General features: G+C 39.1%; 1 protein-coding gene across 2 annotated transcripts in view; it reads right to left on the reverse strand.

Annotated features, from left to right (window-relative positions):
* Positions 1–393: 393 nt before the first annotated feature.
* The window catches only part of LOC126354920 (uncharacterized), a 60,909-nt gene continuing 46,415 nt past the window's right edge, over positions 394–14,887 (reverse strand). Inside the window, exons 7-8 of one of the 2 annotated variants that reach the window (XM_050005011.1) lie at positions 9,482–9,709; positions 394–593 (exon numbers count right to left, since the gene is read on the reverse strand). In XM_050005011.1, coding sequence (XP_049860968.1) covers positions 486–593; positions 9,482–9,709 — 336 coding nt within the window. In that variant the 3' untranslated portion in view covers positions 394–485. The remainder of the gene's footprint in view (positions 594–9,481; positions 9,710–14,887) is intronic. The other variant, XM_050005012.1, reaches the window with a different exon arrangement.

Consider the following 14,887-nt stretch of genomic DNA (forward strand, 5'->3'; position numbering starts at 1 on the left):
TTCAAATTGCTTTTAATTGTATCAAGGAAAATGTTTGCTTGAATTTTTTTTGTCTTTTGGTAACCTTTCTCAAGGATATGAGTGACCTGCTCCTGTCCTCCTTTGCTCCAAGAGGAACACACTAAAAATTCTGTAAGTTGAAACAGTCTTTTGTACTTTGGATTCTCCCTTCTGAAGGTTTCAGGAAGTACTGGCCAGTCATTCTACCTCTTTGTTATTATATAAAACCTAATAGCTAGCTTTCAAGCTGCTTATTTTGAAGTTACATGGAAAACTAGGACAGTGAAGAATGTAATGGAAGTGTAAAATGCAGCACACATTAATCAGTTTGAAAAAAAGAAAATTAATGTGTGATAGGTAAGTTCAGAGGTTGTGCTGTGAATAAAAAATCTGTTTGAACGTAACTCACTGTTTAATATCTTAGATTCACAGTTAACAAACTAATTTTAATTACGTTGTCTCTTGTAGCACTTCTGGATAATTGGCTATGATGGTAATTTTTCTGTGACAGAGGTTCTCCATTGTTTTCTGAGTACTTCTAAGTTGTCTGCTGTTGGCTGAGCTCTTTCAATGTCCAGATTCATTCTGATGCTCTGAAATCATAATAGTTACTCGTCAATGGCATATTCGTACAAGGCTATCCATTATAAAAGCATTAAAGTCGAACTATTTTTGCACAATTATTCAGGTATTGGCTTATATTACACATTCTACTAATGAGTGAATGCCACTGAGTACATACCAGAATTTACACCACAAATTTTAAAGTGACTCATTTCATGGTAACCACGGCCTTATAAAACATAGACCAACACATTTTTACTCCATATCTGCATCCAGTCGTGCCTGTGGGCTGAGGATTACACGGTGGACGGTCAGTACCGTTGAAACTCTGGCCGAACAGGCCATGAAAGCCCGTTTTTAACACATTTTCTCAACTCCACTGACTACAGAGATATGGGTACCATTTCTTTACCATTGCTAGTTTTCTGCACTGGTCTAGGAGATCTATACAAGACAAATTTGGTGATATAGGCCTAACTCTTCCGTAAATGTGTCAAGAAGTTACTGAGCAAAAGAAACATTGAATATGGAGAGTTTTACATGGTTACAGCCATTTGAATGGTGCACCACTACAACTTTACTCCACATTACGTGGAAACTAGCGCACCAAAGGTAAGTAATACACCACTTTCGATGGAAACCTCTGTTGGAGTTGACTGAAGTACAGTAGAACCTTTTTAAAGTCTAATGCTCAAGCAGGAGTGTGTGTGTGTAATGCAGTGAAGCAAGTTTCCATGAAAATTGGAGTAAACTTCTATGGAGTACACCATTCAAATGGCTGCAAAGATTATATAAAACTTCCTAATTGAAGCCTAATTACAACCTTCTTATATGTGTGTGTGATCTGTTTTTTATCTATCCAATTAAATTATTCTGTCAAATTTATTGTCAGATATACAAAAGCATTATACCACAAAATTAATCTTGTGAAAATTTGCTGCTTTGGGATAGAAAAAAAGTATAGTTTTGTTTAAAAAAAGTTAATGATTTTATTTAGACAATGTAGAACAATGAGAGTAATTTACAGTGGATCAGCTGACACTTAGCATAAACAAGTGCCATTTTTCACACATGCAGGTAAATTACCTTGGGCATGTAATTATTGGGGAAGGTGTTCAAACCAATCTTCATCTAACAGATGCAGTCTGGAATTTTGCAGCACCAAAAATAACAAAGCAAATACTGCCATTCCTGGGTTTACACAATTCCTACTGCAGATTCGTTAAGAATTTCGAGCAGATTGCAGAACTCTTGAATTGGTTGTTAAGGAAGGGCATGAAATTCCAATGATCAGCAGCATTTGAGGCATCGAAAGCAGTTCCTAATCCTGCAGGCTAATACAGTAGCCCCAGTTTTAGGAAACAATTGGAAACTTAAACTGGGAGTACCTGACACCTTAGTCACGGATCAGGACACAAATTTTGTGTAAAGTTCGATGAAACAGTTATGTCACATACTTTGTATGCGTAAATTCAAACAAGCCCATTCCATCCATATACTAAGGCAGAACAAAGTGAGAGCATAGGACAATCTTTAAAATGTTGAGTTATTATGTTAACAGCTGTCATATAGACTGGGATACATATTTGCAACATGCAGTTTGTGCGCATAACTGTAAAGTGCACACCGGTACAAGTCCCTCACCTTTTGAGGTGGTGTAGGGTAGGAAAATGCCATCCTCATTTGATGTCACAATTCCTAAATTACAACCAAACTGTGAATCAATTAAGAAATTGGCTAAGAGAATAAGGGAGGTATTGCACAAATTTAAGTGAGCCAATGGTAAAGTGTTGGAGCTACGGTGATGGTCCACATACCATTCAGGAAAGTTACTGCAGTATTGAGTAGGTCAATGGCTGTTGGTCACCAATCAAAACACGTGTAAGGGAAAGATGAAAAAAAATTTTGACAAGGTATTAGGTTGGGTTCGTATCAGGCCACTGAGATCATTGAAAGCACAGTAGTATTCAGATTTAGTTATGTTATGTCTACGAGTTATTCTATACTTGTCAAGTGCATTGTGAAATTGTACTGTGGGCTGTTATATTTCTATAGTAGTTATGTGTTGTTTCTTAGTTGTTTTAGTGTGTATACACATTTTCAAAGGAGGGCTATGAATCACCAGGAACAACTGGATGAGTTGTGGTAATCCTGATGCAGCATGGAATCAAGGGAGGAGCAGTGCATACAGTTCACATTCAGGTGTGTTATATATTCAACAACATGATGTGTTGGTAACAAGTCACCAACGACATTGAGGGTCACCATTGGGGTATGGCAGAAAAGAAACGAAGTTCACAGACTGCAGAAAGTATTCATGCAGTTACATAAGGAACTGCAGGGTAACAAAATCCTCACCGTGGAGCAGGGTGAATATCATGAACTGAGGCTGTCATGCGGCAAACTGAGAGCTTAACTGATGCAAATCACTGACACTGTACCATGAGACATTAGCTTGCAGAAAAAGAGGGTGATTGGACAAAAGAGGAAAAATCTTAAAAACAGCAGATGATGATGAAGATATCCAAGAGCTGAATAACAGAGTTCAGCATGTGCAAATGTGCCAGACACTACCAAAGGTATAGTAGGATGGCGTATGACACAACTGTCAAATGTAGAGCAACAAAGGCCTTCTTAACTACATGAAGATGGAGAATGAGGTAACCACAGTGTTAGCCCAATACACTTGGGACACATTGAAAACACTGAACAGTAATTTAGGGAGAAATACAAAAATGACTGAGCTTACTGTACAGCAAACTAGCTGTAGCCAGACTCTTACGAGAATTAGCAGATTGGTTCAATTATGCAAGAATTGAGGTGGGGTCATTACAGGAGCAGTCTATCTTGTGCTAAACAGACAACTGAGTTCGATATTGTTGTTGTTGTCTTCAGTCCTGAGACTGGTTTGATGCAGCTCTCCATGCTACTCTATCCTGTGCAAGCTGCTTCATCTCCCAGTACCTACTGCAACCTACATCCTTCTGAATCTGCTTAGTGTACTCATCTCTCGGTCTCCCTCTACGATTTTTACCCTCCACGCTGCCCTCCAATGCTAAATTTGTGATCCCTTGATGCCTCAAAACATGTCCTACCAACCGATCCCTTCTTCTAGTCAAGTTGTGCCACAAACTTCTCTTCTCCCCAATCCTATTCAATACCTCCTCATTAGTTACGTGATCTATCCACCTTATCTTCAGTATTCTTCTGTAGCACCACATTTCGAAAGCTTCTATTCTCTTCTTGTCCAAACTAGTTATCGTCCATGTTTCACTTCCATACATGGCTACACTCCAAACAAATACTTTCAGAAACGACTTCCTGATACATAAATCTATATTCGATGTTAACAAATTTCTCTTCTTCAGAAACGCTTTCCTTGCCATTGCCAGTCTACATTTTATATCCTCTCTACTTCGACCATCATCAGTTATTTTACTTCCTAAATAGCAAAACTCCTTTACTACTTTAAGTGTCTCATTTCCTAATCTAATTCCCTCAGCATCACCCGATTTAATTTGACTACATTCCATTATCCTCGTTTTGCTTTTGTTAATGTTCATCTTATATCCTCCTTTCAAGACACTGTCCATTCCGTTCAACTGCTCTTCCAAGTCCTTTGCCGTCTCTGACAGAATTACAATGTCATCGGCGAACCTCAAAGTTTTTACTTCGTCTCCATGAATTTTAATACCTACTCCAAATTTTTCTTTTGTTTCCTTTACTGCTTGCTCAATATACAGATTGAATAACATCGGGGAGAGGCTACAACCCTGTCTCACTCCTTTCCCAACCACTGCTTCCCTTTCATGCCCCTCGACTCTTATTACTGCCATCTGGTTTCTGTACAAATTATAAATAGCCTTTCGCTCCCTGTATTTTACCCCTGCCACCTTTAGAATTTGAAAAAGAGTATTCCAGTCTACATTGTCAAAAGCTTTCTCTAAGTCTACAAATGCTAGAAACGTAGGTTTGCCTTTTCTTAATCTTTCTTCTAAGATAAGTCATAAGGTCAGTATTGCCTCACGTGTTCCAACATTTCGACGGAATCCAAACTGATCCTCCCCGAGGTCTGCATCTACCAGTTTTTCCATTCGTCTGTAAAGAATTCGCGTTAGTATTTTGCAGCCGTGGCTTATTAGACTGATAGTTCGGTAATTTTCACATCTGTCAGCACCTGCTTTCTTTGGGATTGGAATTATTATATTATTCTTGAAGTCTGAGGGTATTTCGCCTGTCTGATACATCTTGCTCACCAGCTGGTAGAGTTTTGTCATGACTGGCTCTCCCAAGGCCGTCAGTAGTTCTAATGGAATGTTGTCTACTCCAGGGGCCTTGTTTCGACTCAGGTCTTTCAGTGCTCTGTCAAACTCTTCACGCAGTATCGTATCTCCCATTTCGTCTTCATCTACATCCTCTTCTATTTCCATAATATTGTCCTCAAGTACATCGCCCTTGTATAAACCTTCTATATACTCCTTCCACCTTTCTGCCTTCCCTTCTTTGCTTAGAACTGGGCTGCCATCTGAGCTCTTGATATTCATACACGTGGTTCTCTTCTCTCCAAAGGTCTCTTTAATTTTCCTGTAGGCTGTATCTATCTTACCCCTAGTGAGATAAGCTTCTACATCCTTACATTTGTCCTCTAGCCATCCCTGTTTAGCCATTTTGCATTTCCTATCGATCTCATTTTTGAGACGTTTGTATTCCTTTTTGCCTGCTTCATTTACTGCATTTTTATATTTTCTCCTTTCATCAATTAAATTCAATATTTCTTCTGTTACCCAAGGATTTCTAGCAGCCCTCGTCTTTGTACCTACTTTATCCTCTGCTGCCTTCACTACTACATCCCTCAGAGCTACCCATTCTTCTTCTACTGTATTTCTTTCCCCTATTCCTGTCAATTGTTCCCTTATGCTCTCTCTGAAACTCTGTACAACCTCTGGTTCTTTCAGTTTATCCAGGTCCCATCTCCTTAATTTCTCACATTTTTGCAGTTTCTTCAGTTTTAATCTACAGTTCGATATTACTGACACCATAACAACTGCAACAATCAGAAAAAGAATTTCCTACAGAGCTATGACACATAGCAGAGGCATCAGAGAAAAACTTAGCAGCATTTTATCATGCAGCAAATGTACAAGTAAATATAGATAGAGCTAAAGTTATGTGTCAGCCCAACTACCAGCGGTGGGGATGAATGCACGATATCGAAGTTACATGGTTCACGCTTATCCAGTCAGATGGACAGTGATGGGAAAATGGGTTCAAGTAAGAACGCAACAGGTGTTAACTATTTGTGAGCATGGAGAAGCTCACACTCATATGTGACTGAGTGACCTACAAGAGTGATTGAAAGAGAATATCAGCATTTGCCCAACCTGAGAAGTGCAGTCTGATGTTCAGACATGTGAGATGCAACTGTTTCTGGGGATAACTAAGGCAACAGAATATCGGAATGAAATTTGACACTTGTGTCTCATTTTCAAAAAGTAGAAGCACACTGGTTATACTCAGTCTCTGAACCAGAAGCTGTAATTATGAACTGCTACAGGGAAGGAACACCTCAGGCAATGGTGAAGTTTGTCACATGGTAGATGATGCTTGTGAGATACTTGGGACACCCTTCCACCTACTAGCTACACTCACAGGTACGACCGTACACTGATTCACTCCCTCTGCATTATACTGGCCAGAGAAACTGTTTCAAGTGCTGCCAATGCAAAATCTAACTTACATTTCCCACACACTGAATCCTGTTGTCATACATTCCCTAGACACACTGATGGCATTTCAGCAGGGTAAAATTTCCATGGGACAAATGTTGCAACATATTCAAGAATACCAGGAGATCCAATGCCAAAAATGGTAACCATAAGCATTACAACCACTAATCTTTCTGTGTTACTGACAACAATTTATATAGAGAAACAATCAGTAAGTTGCAAATAAGAAATTTTATTTCATTTACCAGTTTCAGGCACTTTAGAGCCCATCTTCAGAAGGTTAAAACTGTCACATTATTTATGAGTGCTAACAGTAAGATGCTTACGCATATTGCTGTGGTCATGTGGTTCATAGTGCCTGCAGAAAAATGGTATAAAGAAGCTAAACAACAAGTACAGACATCACGCCAGAACTAGAGCTAATCAGTTAATAACCATTTTTGTACAGGCACTATGAACCACATGACCACAGCAATACACTGCACGCATCTTATTGGTGACACTCGCAAATAATATGATAGTTTTGACACTAAGTGCCTGAAACTTGTTAAGGAATTAAAATTTCTTTTAACTAACTGCTGATTATTTTGATAAATACAGTTGCTGAAGATTGATGAAACACTGATAGCAATTTGTGTACTTTACTTTTTCCGCGGACAGAGAAGTATCCATTCTCTAGACTTATCGACACATCAGATATTTTTTGAGCAGTTAACTACCATAAACTGAGAAATGCAGAATAAGGGAACAATAAAAAAAGCTTTTGTGAAAGGCAAATAAGGATAACAGAAAATAGCTGTAAAAAAGACTCAGCAAGCCAAAACTTTCAGGATGATAATAAAGAATTGTGAAACAATAAGTCAGCTCCCATGAGCAACAAACTTTTGCACCATGCACAATTATGTAATTAGATTTATGAGATTAGTATAAAGAATAAGCAAGAGGCAAAATTCGAGATGTGAATTTTTTGAAACAGGGAAGGAGTGTAGTGCAACAGAATTATCTTACTGTAGAGGCTTGGGGCTGAGCACAGAACAGAGTAGGTTAGTGCTGGGCTGATGTGACAATCGGTATGTTTAACAGACCACAGCACGGGGCAGGCAGAAACTCCCCAAGCACTGATGTGTTACTTAACAAGGCACTATGAGGTAACACTATGTAACGTCATTGGCCAAGCAACACTACAATATCAGATGTAAACAGGAAAGAACTGAGCTTGGCTACCCATAATTATTATTGAATTATCATAGCGAGGCAAGGAGCGACAAGGACAAATCTGCTCATACAGTCAGAGCCATCATGCCATAGGTGTGTACTCGGCCCTTTTAAACAGAGCCTTTCAGATATCAAGAACACATGCTGCCATTCCATCCATGTGACTAGAACTAATGAGAAAGGCAAACTATTGAGTTTCAGTGAAACCATGACAAGCTGATCAATGATGGACAGCCTGCTACTTGCTTGCCACCGCTAACTCTGAGAGGCAGCCAACCTGATACACTCTACAACTATGACCTGCCATTGTTGCTTAGTGGGTCATTGTGGACGAGGAGACTGGTGAGTGGCCGGCCTTAACCACTAAGTCATCACGAATGATCTACAAGCTGTCATCTTTGCATTGACCAGGCAAGGCATGTCTACGCAGCCTTCTGGCTGACTCTTGAGCATCTCCTGCAGTCTTAGTTGACCCACAGTAGTTGACCAGGGGCAAGCTTTCACAACAATTGACATTCTGGATCACAGTTCTTGTCTCCACCTGACCCACCTCAGTGTGCGATAGGCTGTCTTCGAGAATGCTGAGGTGGGAGCCATAGGAGGTCACTGTGGAACATCTGGGTGAGCAATGCCTTCCTCGCCCAATTACCGCTGCCAGCAGCACTGCACATGGCCATGGCACTGACATGTGGCGGCGATGTCATGACTCCCGCACACCTTTGTGGCATGTGCCCTTGCACCCAATTACTGACTATATCTTTGAAGATACTTATCCCTTTGTACACTCTGCAAAATAAATAATGTTATTACAGATACCACTGCATCACTGACACCTGCATACGTCCAATGGACCACTCACCCTCACTCTATATTTGACCTTCTAATCACAACGTGACCCCAACAGATGGGTTGCAACAGCACTAACTGGGCAGTTCAGCTACTCAGTTCTCAATGGAGAAAACATCTGATTACAGGGATGCATAATTGCCTTTCTCTGTTGTTCATTTTCTACTGAAAATGCATATGGGATGAAATTTTGTTACAATTATTTTTGAACTTTTAGTACGCAAGGAATTGCACTGTGGCAAATTTTGGTTCACTTGGTATATTAGAGGAGGGTATGACTGAGCTCTGTAATCTACATACAAAATATTTAATGTTCTCTGCTGTGTAATGCCTAGGAAGTGCAAAAAGGTGTAAGAAGCTACATAAAAATGATCTTGGGATCTTGGCTGGAAACTTGCACCACACCCAATCACAAATCCTTGTAAATGCTAGTAGAATCTCTTTCTCTGTAGAAACAAAAATATTATGGTGCTCTCTATTCAAAATCATCACTTATTTCACTACTGGTAAAACATACAGATGAGCTACTCTAAAAGGCATGCAACTTATGCATCACCTGACATCTGTTATTCCCTCTCAATGTCAGTGAACTGAGTCAAACAAATTATTCAACAATATCAAATAACTCATAAATGAACATGCTGTGGAATGTTGTAATAGAAAACTAAATGCTTTTTTTGTCACTTGGGTTGTGCACAGAACTTCCTGACATATTGCCAGCTGATGTACAGATATAGTAGTCTCTTGTCCTCTGAACAGTACGTGGCTTCCGTCTCTGTCAATTGCTTACATCTCATCACAATTTCAATATGAATCGCAGCTGTTATATTCCACTGTTACTTCTGACTTGTTTCAATACAGCTTTCCTCTCAAACAATTTGCTATTTCTTATTTTTTACTGTTTTATTTTGAGCTTACCTTCTCACCTATGTTATTTATTTATTAAGAGCTAGTTCAAATAAGAAAAAAAAAAGTTTGAGCTTTGTGTACATTATTGCATTAAGTTCTTAATAATACAGGATATATAGCAAGTATTTTAAGTAATTTTCATTAGGTACTAAACAGTGATCCATAAAACATAAATTTCAGACAGTACTGCAAGTGATCTTGCATCTGAAGAAACTTCTCACCTGTGCAACATCTACAACTGATATTGGAATCTTCACCTCCTGAGAATGTCTGCCAGCAGTGAGCATCTCTTCAGTTATGCACTGTTTGAAGGCATGGAGAGTCAGAGGATCTTTAGATTGTAGTTCTACAGCAGTAATGCCTGCATTAACAATGAGCTTACATAAATTCTGCCCCACTCTGACCCAAACCATCTGATCCACACGAACCCTGTCCTTGCTGGTCTGGAACTACGTTAAGATAAAACTGTATACATCACATTCATTCTTCAATACACAGTCAGGATTAGCACTTAACTGCAGTTAGTGTTTCTAAAATTGCCTGGGAAGACAAGGTAAGGGAATACTCAAGTGAAATAATAATTAATCATTGATTCAGATTGACAATGTGATTCACCTGGAAAGGCAAATACTTACAACTAATAAGCTATAACTTTAACTAACTTGGAATTTTATTTGAATCAACAGAATATCTCCCAAATTGAAATTATTAGACTTTAACATAAATTTTGATTGTACATGTCTTCTTTTCAGTAAGTGGATATCATGGTATGTTAGACAATGATTCACTTATATGGAATTATTACACCAAATATAAAATGAGTAAATTAACCAGCCACTAGGGGGTAAAAGAAAAGTTAGTGTATGTGCTATAAAAGAGTATTGTCAAATTGTTTTCAATACGGAAACAAAAAGATTTTAACAGCTACCTACATACCACTAATGCAGTTTCACACTAAATATATTAGATCAATTACAAAATTTATAGCAACAGATGACAAATTTTATTTGAATGTTTCTCTTGTAACTACAGTTCAGATTCTGTGAGATGTACAAGTAAAATTGTAGGTGTCCTTTACCAAGTATTTAACGTTCATATTGATACTCACGACTTCTTCTCTGCATGTCAAAGACATTTATGACAAGGAAGAGGTATAACCTAGTACGTCAATCGAACAGTCCATGGGTATGCTGCTGGGGGCACAATATTTCGTGTTACTACTGTCAGGTGCATTGACGAATTGGCAATGCACCTGATGACGGCGACATGTCTGATCACTGAAATATTGTGCCTGTTGGAAACTACGAACTTGCAGTACATCCGTGGACTATTTGATCAACAAAAATGCCATGACAAACTGAAGAATCACACAAAGTATGTCAAACCACACAATGAAATAGTCAGCACTGAAGATCGACCAAGGTGAGTCAGACAGAGAAAATCCATAAAATAGAATGAGGAAAGGCTCCCATCACACATACCTTCCAGAGACCTAACAAGAAGGCCATCAGAAAGCAACGAGATGAAGTGTGACCGTACATGATTAATCATGTGTAGGAATATGAGAATGTAGCACACATTTTTGGTGATATTAACATCTATCTTGGGTGAAATTAACATCTAAACCAACAGGGAAAAAAATCATAGCAACAAAAAGTAATTAATGTAAGTAATGAAATTTTGGGAACACATTTGTCTAGGTAACATATTTTGATGATTAATATTGCAAGATCACAGGTTAATATGTGGGCGAGATAAGCCATTGCAAATGTGAAATGCTGCTACATTAATAACTGCCAGAATGTTGAATGCAAGCATGCAAATGTGCATGCATTGTGTTGTGCAGGTGCAAGGTACCAGTTTGGGCATGGAGTTCCATGCCTGTTGCACTTGCGTCTGTCAATGGAAGGATGGTTAACGCTGTTTGTGGATGATGCTGGAGCTGTCATCTGATGATGTCCCATACTTGCTTCGTTGGAGACTGATCTAGTGATCAAGCAGGCCAAGGCAACATGTCAGCACTCTGTAGAGCATACTGGGTTACAACAGCGGTATGTCTACAACCGTTATCCTGTTGAAAAAAACACCCTAAAACACTGTTTACGAATGGCAGCACAACAGGTTGAGCCGCCAGATTGACTTACAATTTTGCAGTCACAGTGCTCCTGCTGCCATATGAAACACACCCCAGATCATAACTCCTGGTGCAGGTCCAGTGTTTAGCACACAGACAGGTTGGTTGCAGGACCTCAACTGGCAGTCACTGGCACTGAGGCATAACCAGCTTCCATCAGAAAAAACAACAGACCTTCACCCTGCCCTACAAAGAATTTTTTGCTGGACACTACTTAAGTTATAAATGGCGGTGGTTTGGAGTCAGTGGAATGCATGCTACTGGCGTCTGGCTCGGAGCTATCCTTGAAGTAACCAATTTGTAACAGTTCATTGTGTCACTGTGTTGCCAACTGCTGCTCAAATTGCTGCCACAGATGCAGTACAATGTGCCAGAGCCACACGCCAAGCTGAAAGGTCTCCTCTCTTGGTAGTGGCATCGCTACCAACAATCATGTACAGTGGCTACATTCCTGCCAAATCCTTCTGCAATATTGCAGAAGGAACATCCAGCTCCTCGTAGCCCTATTACACTACCTCATTCAAACTCAGTGAGGTGCTGATAATGACGTCTTTGTCACATTAAGGGCATTTTGACTAACATCTACTCACTACATCCAATCTGAATGGTAATGAATGCTTAAGGACCATTACAGTTTGTCAAGCAAACATGATTTACATCCTCATCGTGGTGCTACTAGTGCCACTATTATTCGACTGGTGCGAAATTTGCCTAGACATCATCTTTCAGATATAGAAACATGCCTACCAACTTTCGTTTATGTTGCACAACTACTCCTTCGGTGTTGCAATTATTTTTACCATCAGTGTATTCTTGGTGCAATAAGCATTATTTTTGACATAATAAGTGCTGTTAGGGGTAGTCACACGTTGTGGTAAGGATTAAGTGAGGCACACATCTTTTTCTGGGTTCTATATTCAACTATAAGTGAGTCATGCCACTAAGGAAGAAAACGCTTACAAGAAGAAGAAGAAGAAGAATCTGCTAGATAAATCTTCCTAGTCCCCCCCCTCTCTCTCTCTCTCTCTCTCTCTCTCTCTCTCTCTCACACACACACACACACACACACACACACACACACACACGTATAACATACAAAGATGGCCAATGTCATCTCTTGGCACTAAGGGCCGACTGCTTCTGAGATGTGTGGTAATCTTTATTGGGGGGATAGTGGGGGTACAAAAGAGTCATGTGGCAGTCTCTTTTCAGTGTATGTCTGTCACTCAACATCCCCACTATGTGGTAAGCAGCACACTATCCTTCTCATACTACTGTTATTCCAGCCCAGATTTACTTGTTGCTCAAACACATGGTGGTGACAAAATGTGCAACTAATGACCCACAAAATGATTTTCCATTGCATAGTAACTGCTTGTGAATGTGACAGCATTAATCACTACTGAGACAAAAATTATTCGCAGAGGACAGATGATTTGTGCCAGAGAACCTCTGGAAAGTAGGAACCAGCTTTCGACTAAGACTACCTTCTTGATGTAACTTCAAATTAAGAAGACAAATCTGTAAGTCTATCAAAATGATCATGCAAAAGCTTTCAATTCTGCTCCTCTTGAATGACTTTCCAGGTGACTTGAAATACATCTAGGATTGTTAACAGTTGGAAGAAAAGGCAAAGTATATGGAAGAAAACTTCCATTTCAAGTTTGAAATAATTAAAATGAATTTTATATTTTAATAAAAAGCATTCCAAATAGCAATACATTTTTATTTTTAATTCTGTTGCTGGCTTTAGTCTATACGAATTCCCTAAGACCAATGAGTTCTAGTGAAAATGGTATCTTTTAAGGACAGTATCTACCCATTTTTGGTGTGTTTAAGTCTGACTCTTTACTTGTACTATGAAAGTAAAACAAAATGGTCAGTTAAGAAAGTATTTGAGATTTCTATATTGGGACACAATAACTAATCAACTTCAACCATGTATTGAAGAAAGAGAATGAGAGAACTTGCTGAAAGAACACATTAGATTACTGCAAACCTTAAGTTTCTCAACATGCCCTCTAAGGCAATCCAATAACTGCAGGCCATAGATCAACATGTGATTGCAGTGCTGAACTGACCATCTACACTGTGCTGTGTGAAAAGTGTCCTAAACGGATGACGACAGAGTAAACATCAGGCTGGTTCCCAGTTTCTGCCTTGGTTGTAGGATGAACAAACACCTTGAAAAACAATGTTGCATTTGACCATATGATATACACTAGGCACGGACAGAAGGGGGAAACTTTAAAATGCTTTTGGGATTGGTGACCACATCATAATAATAGACTATATAAAGGTATTGTTATCCAAGAAATGTGATCCATGCCATTGGATCACATCAGTAGCAACCCGACATTGGCTGGACACAGAGCACCAGAACAGATGGCTGTAGCATATAACTAATAAGATAGTTTAATGATAATGAAGAGTGGAAACAGAATTAACATGTACAAGATGTGACCAAAAAGTAATGGAAATTTCTTCAATTTTGCAGGTTTTATAATTGTATTTTCAGTTCTTTTTATGTGGTTGGTACACATTTTCCTGATATATATTTGCATTTTCAGCTGTTTCGAATATTTAGTATATTGTTGACATCGAAAAGGTTAGATGCATTTTCAAGTGCTCGGTGAATTTTTAGTTTTGAAAAAGATGGATCAATAAATGCAGGCTGTAGCTTTTGCTGAAAATCTACTATGAGTAAGACAAGACTTTACAAATGGTATAGATGTTCCAAAGAGGGTCAAGAAGACATTGAAGACGACGATCACCCTGGACGCCCTAGCACATCAATTACTGATGACAAAGTGGAAGAAGTAAAGAAAATGCTTTTGGAAAATCACTATCAGAGAGGTTGCTGATGGTGTGGCATATCTTTTGGCTCATGACAAGGAAATTTTTTGAAAATTTTGGGCATGAAATGTGTATTACCAAAGTTTGTTCAAAATCTGTTGAATTTCAACCAAAAGCAACGTCATGTAGACATTGCTAAAGAATGCTGAATAAAATTTGACAGCGATCCAGAGCTTCTAAGGAAGGTTATAACAGGTATGATTGGTATGATCTCAAGGGCAAGGCCCGGTTGTCTCAATGAAACCTGCCTGAAGAACCAAGCCTGAAAAAAATTCAACAAGTTCTGTCATGAGTGAAGGTTTTTCTCACTGTTTTCTTTGATTGCAATGGGATAGTGCATCATGAGTTCCTGTCTTATGGTCCCAGGATCAATAAGGAATACCAGCTGGAAGTTATGTGCTGTTAGAGTGAAGCAATCTGAAAAAACAACCAGAACTGTGGCAAAACCACTTAGGGAAATTTCATCACAATGCTACCATATTCGCCAGACATAGCTGCCTACAACTTGTTTCTGTTCCTGAGACTGAAGAGAACCATGAAAGGATGTTATTTTGCCACCACTGATGAGGTGGTGAATGAGCTGAACACCACAATGAAAAGTGAGTTCCAGAAGTGCTTTCGAGATTGGAAAAATTGC

The sequence above is a fragment of the Schistocerca gregaria genome, chromosome 3 (assembly GCF_023897955.1).
Source record: "Schistocerca gregaria isolate iqSchGreg1 chromosome 3, iqSchGreg1.2, whole genome shotgun sequence".
Lineage (NCBI taxonomy): Eukaryota > Metazoa > Arthropoda > Insecta > Orthoptera > Acrididae > Schistocerca > Schistocerca gregaria.